This window comes from Equus quagga, chromosome 6 (genome assembly GCF_021613505.1).
Source record: "Equus quagga isolate Etosha38 chromosome 6, UCLA_HA_Equagga_1.0, whole genome shotgun sequence".
Lineage (NCBI taxonomy): Eukaryota > Metazoa > Chordata > Mammalia > Perissodactyla > Equidae > Equus > Equus quagga.
Genome location: NC_060272.1, coordinates 2,534,571 through 2,544,295, shown reverse-complemented (window position 1 = coordinate 2,544,295; position 9,725 = coordinate 2,534,571). Strand labels below are relative to the sequence as shown.

The following is a 9,725-nucleotide window of genomic DNA, read 5'->3' as shown; positions in this document are numbered from 1 at the left end:
ATCACCCAGGAGGAAGCCCACAGCATCTTGCACAGGCAAAGGCGTGCTAACTGGTTCCTGGAGGAGCTGAAGCCCGGCTCCCTGGAGCGGGAGTGCAAGGAGGAGCAGTGCTCCTTTGAGGAGGCCCGGGAGATCTTCAAGGACACTGAGAGGACGGTGAGTCCACCCCCAGGGGATGCCCTGTGTGCTGAGTCCAGGAAGGGAGCTACGTGACGGCCGGGGTGGCTCCTGTGTCTCGGGGGCCACGTCTCTCCCCTCCGTGGTTGTGAGCGCTCCATGCGCAGGGGAGCACACGGGGGCTCCAGTTTGCACAGCCCGTCCTCGTCTGGTCTCTTTCCCTCCTAAGGATGACTTCGCTTCCCTCAGTCAGAGCTGCAGTGCTGTACACCATCCTGTTTCCAGGGACGTCCTCCTCTCCGCCACACCATGCATCCTAATTTTTGCATCCGAAAATATAGCTTGAGAATTACGCTCAGTGTGTCCTTTGGCTTCCCAAGGAAGGCCCCCACCCCTAAGCCGCCTGTGTGTCACGGAGGTGCTGCAACCAGCAGACGTCTGAGAGGCTGGCCTGGAGAGCCTCTCGCTGCCGTGCCACCTGGGGCCCTCCTTGGGGAAGCTCGTGTGGGGAGACCTCCAGGAAACCACCGCTGCCTCCAACACCCGTCGGCCACGCGGTCGAGGGTCCGTGTTTCTGTTTTCACTCTGAAAGATGCACATCCAAATGGTAGCACCAAAAGGTCACCAAATGACTGACCATGAGTCAGGCTATGATGAGACAAGACCACACCGCACACTCAGAGGATACACATGTCACACTCACAGGACACACACTCACAAAGCACATGTCACACTCACAGGATGCCTCACCTCACACTCATAGGACACACACTCACAGGGCACACGTCACACTCACAGGATGCCTCACCTCACACTCACAGGACACACTCATGGCACACATCACACTCACAGGACACCTCACCTCACACTCACAGGACACACACTCACAGGGCATGCGTTACACTCACAGGACACGTGTCATACTCAGGACACATGTGTCACACAGGACACACACAGGGCACATGTCACACTCACAGGCCACCTCACACCCCACAGGAAGTAGGGCTCTCTGAGACAGAGGCTAACACAACCCTTTCCAGGTACACTGAGTATGGTCATCCGTGTGTCTGCGGACCACGTGGTTCTCAAAGCGTTCGCATCTTCTGTTCTCACAGCAACCCTGTGAGCTCTATCCAGGCGGTCCACGGACTCCTCAGGAGTCAGTTTTACTGAGGGAGCCCCTGCACTTCCTGGAATGCCTTTGCGTGCGTCACCGACCGTCTCCTCTTGTCAGCCTGTGTGTCTGGATGGTCACCCTGCCATCAGAGGAGGGAATGGAGGCTCAGAACGTGTGTCTCATCTGGGTCCACAGCTGGAGGTGGCAGAATTGGGGCTGAAACTCAAGCGTTCTGACTTGGGAATGGGAAATCTGTGACCTTGGTGGCCATAGAGATCCGGGTAGGGAAGGTGGGGGAGGCGGGGATGAGGAAAAACTTCCTCCCCTACTCGAATCCACCTCATCTCCAGAGGAAAAGTCTGGCTTCCGGAGCCCATCACACAGGCCCCAGGTGAGAAGCTCCCGCCTGCACTGCCTGCCAGGTCGTCAGTTCCTCCCAGGGACCATAAGTATTTGCTCTGGTGAACATGTCTCACGTGCTTCCTCTTTGTTCCCTCAGAAGCAGTTCTGGCTTTCCTACACAGGTGAGCAGATGAACAGTCCGTTTTGATTCCGCCCGCCAGCCGTCCTCCTCAGCACGCTAACACTGACTCACTTCACAGACGGGGACCAGTGCGCCTCAAATCCGTGCCAGAACGGAGGTTCCTGCGAGGACCAGCTCCAGTCCTACATCTGCTTCTGCCTCGACGGTTTTGAGGGCCGGAACTGTGAGACAAGTGAGGAACCCCAGAGCTTGCAGACAGGGACCCGGGAGGCTGATGGGCAGGGCCTGGCTGGGCACGGGGCTGGGCCTCGGCGCCAGAGGAAGCTGTTCTAGATGAGCTGGAAGACTCCTGCCAACCTGAGGGTCCTGGATCTGGGGTTCTCAGGTGCTAATGCTCAAACCTGATTGCACCCGTCTCTTTCTGGGAAATATAAAAACCCTTGGGCTTCCAGCACTGGGAAATTCTGAGGCACCTGGAGGGGGCCCAGGTGAGTCCCTCCAACACTGCCCAGCTTGCTCGTGTCCCACCAGCCAGCACACTGGAGTAGACTACCTTCCCTACTTGCTGTTACAAAAGTATGTGGTCTTTTTTCACCTTCCAAATATTAAAGTACCGCAAAGTTCAGGGGTCCCCCCAGACCATCCTCAGGTTCAATAATCTGCCAGAAGGACTCACAGAGCTCACTGAAGGCTGATATGCTCCAGTTACAGTTGACCACAGCTAAAGGATGGAGATTAAAGCCAGCAAAGGAACCAGATGCCAGCTTCCAGCTGTCCTCTCCCATGGGGGTCACACGCACAGCTTTCATTTTCTAAGACTGATGTCTTAGATGACAAGTGACAAGATGTACAGAGTATTACCAATGTAGGAAGCGCCCCTGGGCCTCGCTGTCCAGAGGTTTTATTGGGGCTCAGTCACATAGACATGGCTCACCTCAGTCTCCAGCCCCTCCAGAGGGGGAGCTGATACTGTGTGGCCCAAGGCCCCCAGGGAAACAAGCTGTTATCAGGCAGATTAAATTAAAAGTTCCAACTTAACCAGAGAGGGTGTAGAACTCACCTCCCGGGAGCTGAAGACACAGGCAGGCATCTCTTTGGGCAAGGTTAATCCTTTATTACACAAAAGTTCATTGCAATACAGAATGAGCTCTTCCGGGCCACAGCTGCCTTCTGCTCTAAGCAGAACAGAGGCCAGAGAAAGTGAAGCAAAAACTAAGGAGATGCTTCCTGAGAGTTCTGGGGCAAAAAAACCTCAGTGTCTTTGCCTGGCCTTTGATGCTCAGCATCCCTGGTGTGAATTCACTCCCAGGATTTTTGATGCTTAGCAGTTCTGGTGTGAACCATTCAAGACCTTTAAAGGTCAGGAGCCCTGGTATGAATTCACACCCAGGACTGGCCTTCCCCCTGGGGGTCCTGAACTTACACAGAGAGCCAATCCCATTTCCCACATCAAAGGGCTCTCCTTCAGAGCCAGATCAAACGTTCTTTGTCTCTGTCTGTCCGAGCCAGTGGTCAGCCCCGGGCCAGCTCACGGGGGCACCAGGACCTGGCTGTAGACCGGTCTCATCCCTCTGACCTCTCGCTGGCAGGTGTCCTGTTGAGTTGTCCACTGGGGACTTTTGCTTTCCCCCAGCCCTCCTCAGCTCCTGGGAGGGTGACACTGCATGCCCGCCCTGCATCCCCACTGTCTAGCCTGGGACCCCCCTAAGTCCAGGTCCTGCCCTTCTGGATCAATCTGCAGAGGGAGGTGGTGTCGGGCTCAGTCTCTGTAGCCAGCAGCTGAGGGCCGTCTTAGTGCAGAATTCTGGCCGTGGCCCAGGGAGGGGTGGCCACCAGGGCTGGCTTTCCCTGACCAGTGGAGGCCCTCTCAGGCTGTCCCTGTCTGTCTTCAGACACGGACGACCAGCTGATCTGCATGAACAACAACGGGGACTGTGAGCAATACTGCAGTGACCACGCAGGGGCCAGGCGCTCCTGCTGGTGCCACGAGGGGTACACGCTCCAGGCCAATGGGGTGTCCTGCACACCCACAGGTAAGGTGTTCTCAGGCACCGTGCTCCAGGGGCTACGTACTGTTTCCTTTTAGCCCCAGTTCCTGCTTGCCACAAATTCTCTTATTGGCCAAAAGATGAGAAGTGGGGCACACACCCACTGTGGATCTCCTCCGTGCTGACCACTCCACGCAGCGAGGCCAGGAGGACACAAGGGTGGAGGTGGCCGCCCCCACCTCAGTGCAGGCCAGGACAACAGCGGGTGGGGAACAGTGACAGAGCCCTGGGAGCAGCTTCCTGGCTGGGCCTCCGGCCACCTGCCCATTCTAGCGGGGCCAGCGGAGCAGCAGGAGGCTCTCCTGGCCCCACTCCCAGCGCCTAGACTCTGCTGGGAGTTCATGCCACACAGGGTCTGCACTGACGGCAACACAACTCTGCACTGCAAATCTTTTTTCAAGGCTAGTACTTTCAGGAAAATGGAAAACTATTCCAAACCAACCTCAAATTAACGGGGCTGCTGTTGCACAGGCTGAGGCACCCCAAGCCCTGTCTCTCTTCACACTGATGAGGTGTGCCCAGCCTTCTAAGGAGCCCCAAACTCAGTCGCCACCTCTAGACGCTTTCCCTCCCAGCCCAGACTTTATTGGAGCAGACCAAACACGGAGAGTGCGGTCAAGCGGCAGCGCAGCGGTCTGAGAGGCTGGCTGGCCGTTAGACAGAAGCTCCTTCATCCATTAGTAAATTCAAGCAGCACATCTTTTTCCCCTGGAGAAACTATCAGCTTCAAGAAGTCAGGCCCTCTGCTCCTGCAAAGCCAGCCCCGGCCCCATCTGCCTACCAGCGGCGTCCACAGCCCCGGGCAGGAGCCAGAGGCAGAGCCTCTGCCCGCAGGGCTCAGGCCCTCTGCTCACCAGCACCTTCGTCCGGGGTGAGTCCGCATGGCTTGCTGACTTTTGTTTTGTACAGTTGAATACCCGTGTGGAAAAATACCTGTTCTGGAAAAAAGAAATGACACCAAACCCCAAGGCCGAATTGTGGGAGGCAAGGTGTGCCCCAAAGGGCAGTGTCCCTGGCAGGTAAGACTTCAGGGCCTGGGAGGAAAGGGCGGGTCAGCCGCAGGACACCCCGGCCCCCAGTCACCCTGTTGCAGTCAGGATTCCTCCTCATTCTAAGTCCACGGTCGCCTGCAGGCAGCAACATCTGCATTTAGCTGGGATTTCATGCTCCAATGGCACCTCTGTCAGCTCACGAACCCTCCCACACCACCTCATCGTGGGCATGCCCGCTTACAGATGAGGCCACACACGCACTAAATGGCAGACACAGGATTTGAACCCAGCTCCGTCGCCTCCACAGCTCCATCTACTGCCTGCCTCTGGGAGCTGAGATTCTTGATCCATGACAAAACCCTCCGCAGGCAGTCAGGTCTGTGGGGCCGTGGCCCCTCCAGGCCGCCTCTCTGTGAGGTCGCTGTGAGCCCAGTCCCTGTTGGAAATGCCAAGTCTCAGGCCCCCAGACCCCCTGGCCCAGAATCTGCATTTCACAAGAGCCCGGGGGGTGCACCCACGTGTGATTCGAGCCGCAAACTCAGGTCTGAGCCCGACTCAGTGGCTCCTCTTTAACTCTTCATGTGGGGACACCCCAAGTCAAACAGTGAGGGATTTTTAGAAATAAAAGTAAATCTACAAGAACTTTCAAGAGAAGTTGGAAAGTCACCTGTCACTGTGGGCTGACTCCAGGCTCTGGGCAGCTCCGGTCCTCTGGTTTGGCGTCCATCTGGCCCTTCTAGACCAGCCTCGGAAGTTGCATGTCTTGCTAAGCTGGCGGCCCTGCGTGCGCCCCACCTCCCCCCGCCCCGCTCCTCCTCCCACAGCAGCCAGGGCCTGGAGGGGCCTCCGAGGTCCAGGGCACTCCTCAGCTTTGCAGAACCCCAGGTTTTGGTGTTCAGAGGAACAATCTGAGCTAGACACGTCCAAATGGGGCTGGTGTGTTCACCAGAGTCCCCGAGATGGTTTGGCAAAGCCTCTGTGAGGTAGAGGTGGGTTGGCAGACGTGGGTGTCTCTGCATTTACGGCAGGGCATGCTTGGCTGGGCTCACTGCGCGTGACTGCAGCAGACACTGCTTCCCAGCACGTGCTTCCTGGGCCTGGCCCCACAAGACCTCATGTCTCAATGCCACTTAACCCCCACGACCCTGCCCAAGGGGTGGGTGCAACTCTCACCCCGTTTTACAGGTGAGGAAACTGAGGCCCAGTGAGATTCAGCACCTTGCTCAGGTCGGAGCTGAGACTTGGTCCCAGGAGGCACAGATCCAGGTTGTCACAGCCACCCCAGCCCAGCCTGCCCCTCAGAGCTGCAGCCACAGTCACCATCAGCCAGGACCGGGTTAGACTTCTGGGTGCCTGGTCCAGCCCTCACCTGCAGCAGCTGCGGCTCTGATCCACGGGAGGCTCTTTCTATCGTGGGGTTTTACTGTGGCTTCTCTGAGGGGCTCAGACTTGCCTCCCTGGGCTGCTTTGTCCTGCTGTCCACAACTCGGGACATTGGGCCCCAGATTGGCTGACCCCATTTCCAGTCTCTTCTCCTTGGTTGATTGACCTCAGCACAGCACATGGTGACCAGCAATAACCGGACCAGGACCATTTACCTGCTGGGCTGCCTCCCCCTCAGCCAGCCTGCCCTCTGGCCTGGCTGTCCGCAGGCAGCCAGGCCAGAGACTTGGGCTCCCTTCCCATTCATCCTAGGAGAATCACTGCAGGGAAAATATCTCCCCCCAAGATTCCCTCGGGGCCCCGCTCAGCACCCTGTTTGCTTCTAGGAAGAAGAAAGAAGGAAGCATTCCCTGCGGGTCCCCTGGGTGCCGACTACTGGGCTCAGTGCTTCACCGGTTATTTCCTTTGCTCCTCACATGCTCTGGGAACACGGCCTTGGCCTGACCTTTCCAAATCGGGCGTGTTGGGTCACACTTGGGTGACAACACTGGGAGGTGCACAGAGGGGTCCAGCACCCACACTCCCATCATCAGGCCAGCACCCGAGGCTTTCCTTCCCTCAGCGGTGGGGTGGCCACCTGCTGGAGTGGCCTCGGAACAGCTTTCCCAAGGAAGGGCTCTGGGAGCCCCCAGGATTTCAGAAACCATCCTGTAAACCCAGCTGCCCCTGAGGGTGCCCGGGAAAGGGGAGGCCCCAAGGAAGCAGTGACAATAATGCAAGCTTCCAACCTGTTTTGTGCCCTTGACAGGCTCTCCTGAAGATGAACGGGGAGCTGCTGTGCGGGGGCACCCTGCTCGACACCACCTGGGTGGTCTCTGCAGCCCACTGTTTCGACAGAATCAGGAGCTGGAAAAACCTGACGGTGGTGCTGGGTAAGTCTGTGCTCACCTCCTCCTGACCAAGGAAGGCTCTTCAAAGACAACGACCCAGGGCTCAGCTTTGGGCCTCGAGCGGCTGACTTCCACAACCAGATGAGGTTTTTCAGAGAAACAGGCAGGGCCTGGGCAGACCCCACTGCCCAAGGGGTCCCACTGCGCCATCGTCCCTCAGCCTCTTTCCCATCTCAAATAAAGACATGGGGGGGGGGGGGGGTGACGCTGCACCTGCTTTGTCTCTCTTGGGCCCTGAGGGGGATGCAGTCATGCAGGGCTCTGGAGCCACTGCGGGTGGGCCTCTGCCTTGTGGGCTTATGGGACAAGGACCCCCAAGGGAGTCCAGGCCCTATCTGGAAGAGCTGGGGGAATTGGGCAGCCCCTCCTCACCCACCCACAGCTGTCTGGCCTAAACCCCCCCATGTGCCTTCAGCCCCAGGTTCCAGAGTCACCCCTGAGTCACACCCTGCACGGAGCCCAGCAGCAGCCACTTGGGAGGCTGCTCAGGCCCCCTTGGGGCTGGATGCAGGGCCCCACCTGCCCCAAAGGAGACTCTAGGAAGGGTCATTCCCGAGGCTGTGGGGCAAGGACTGTGAGTGGTGCTGGTCTCCCTGCAGGAGAGCACGACCTCAGCGAGGAGGACGGCGATGAGCAGGAGCAGCAAGTGGCTCAGATTATTGTCCCCGACAAGTACGTCCGGCTCAAGACGGACCACGACCTGGCTCTGCTTCGCCTGCGCAGGCCCGTGACCTTCACTGACTACGTGGTGCCCCTCTGTCTGCCCGAGAAGGCCTTCTCCGAGAGGACACTGACCTTAGTCCGCTTCTCGTCCGTCAGCGGCTGGGGCCAGCTCCTCCACAGGGGTGCCACGGCCCTTGAGCTCATGCTCATCAACGTGCCCCGGCTGAGAACCCAGGACTGTCTGGAGCAGTCACACAGGATGGAGGGCTCCCCGGCATTAACGGAGAACATGTTCTGTGCTGGCTATGTGGATGGGACACAGGATGCCTGCAAGGGCGACAGTGGGGGTCCGCACGCCACCAAGTTCCAGGGCACGTGGTACCTGACAGGCGTCGTCAGTTGGGGTGAGGGCTGTGCAGCCGTGGGCCACTTTGGGGTGTACACCAGGGTCTCCCAGTACACAGAGTGGCTGCGCAGGCTCATGCGCTCAGAGCCACACTCAGAAGGCCTCTTCCGGGCCCCGTTCCCCTAGCATGGGCATGCACTCTTCGGAATAAAGCTGCTGCTGCTGGGCTTGTCCTGGCATCAGGTCCTGTAAATTCTTCTGCATCTTGGGGTGGGGAGGGGAGAGGGAGAGAGACGGGGGCCTGAGAGGGAGACAGAGGGACAGGCAAGGAGAAGAGCCCAAGAGAAGGAGAGTGAAGTATGAGGGATGCGGAGAGACTGAGACACTGCGAGAGACTCAGAGATTCCAGGAGACAGACCAAGTGGGAAATAGAAAGACGACAGACACAGGAGAGTGGACGAGGGAGACAGGAGGCACTGCCGTGGTCTGGAGATGTGGCCATGCACGCCTGCACAGCTCTGCTCCATCTCAACGCCAACGCGGCGGAGGCGTGACAGGTGTATTCACACGCATGTGCTTTCTGAGGGCTGTCTTCTTTCATCTTCTTTTCTCTCTTACACGAATATTTCAACATTTCAGATACATTGGAAGCATCATCCATTCCTTTTGGCGAATATCCTTCCAGATCTTTCTATATATGTATTTTTTACCATAGAATGGAAGGGTCTCACGCACCACAGACCGTCTGCCACCCTTTCTCCCCTCTAACACCAAACAGCCGGATCCCCTCAGAGCATTATCTCTGGCAGCCCGCCATTTGCGCATTGTCTGTAATTCACAACCTTGAGACCCTGGTGTCTGTCACCGAGCTGTTCTTTTCTTTCACAATTAATGACACACTGACATGAACTTTCTTACTTGGAGCCTGGTTTTTAAAACCAAGAGTTCTCTGAAGGATTTTGGAAGCCGTAGTTCCCAAACCCTACAGAACTGGGTGTTCTCTTCCTGCCAAGGCCCTAGTCCATGATGGCCCTAAAGAGAGCTCTGGGGAACACTGGCCTGAGGACCACCAGGGGCACTCCACGGAACACAGGTCCCCAGTCCCTCCTGGGGAATCAGGATCCAGGGGAGGACCCAGTGGGTTACCTTTTCATCAAGTCCCACAGGCAACTGTGGGGCCCCATAGGCCTCAGGTTGGGACGGAAACGACCAGGGGAGGGGATCGGATTCAAAAGTGGGCCCCACTTGAACTTGGCGAAGGTGGATGGAGAAAACCTGGCGGGTGCCCATCTCCCCTGGGACACACCTGGGGGACGGCGACTGGCCTGGCCTGTGCCTGGAATACCCACGGTGCTTAATGCCTGTGAGCTAGGCAGCCAGGGCTCACTCTGCTGAATGGTCAGCCATATTTAGTTTGGAGCAGACCAGGGACCCACAGGCTGCGGTTGGGGCTGAGTCCAGGCCACCTATTTGTGTAAATAAAGTTTTATTGGGGCATGCCTACTCTTTCATGCATCATCCATGGCTGCTTAACACGCAGCGCTGAGTAGTTGGGACAGAGACCATCTGACCAAAGAGACCGTCTGATCTGCAGACCCACTGTGTCCACACCCTGGGTCTTTACA

General features: G+C 57.6%; 1 protein-coding gene across 1 annotated transcript in view; it reads left to right on the top strand.

Annotated features, from left to right (window-relative positions):
* F7 (coagulation factor VII) overlaps positions 1–8,364 on the top strand; it is a 12,335-nt gene extending 3,971 nt beyond the window's left edge. Inside the window, exons 3-9 of the mRNA XM_046664672.1 lie at positions 1–156; positions 1,734–1,758; positions 1,837–1,950; positions 3,611–3,751; positions 4,676–4,785; positions 6,950–7,073; positions 7,691–8,364. The exon at positions 1–156 is cut by the window's left edge and continues 1 nt beyond it. Coding sequence (XP_046520628.1) covers positions 1–156; positions 1,734–1,758; positions 1,837–1,950; positions 3,611–3,751; positions 4,676–4,785; positions 6,950–7,073; positions 7,691–8,286 — 1,266 coding nt within the window. The 3' untranslated portion in view covers positions 8,287–8,364. The remainder of the gene's footprint in view (positions 157–1,733; positions 1,759–1,836; positions 1,951–3,610; positions 3,752–4,675; positions 4,786–6,949; positions 7,074–7,690) is intronic.
* The last annotated feature ends 1,361 nt before the right edge of the window (positions 8,365–9,725 follow it).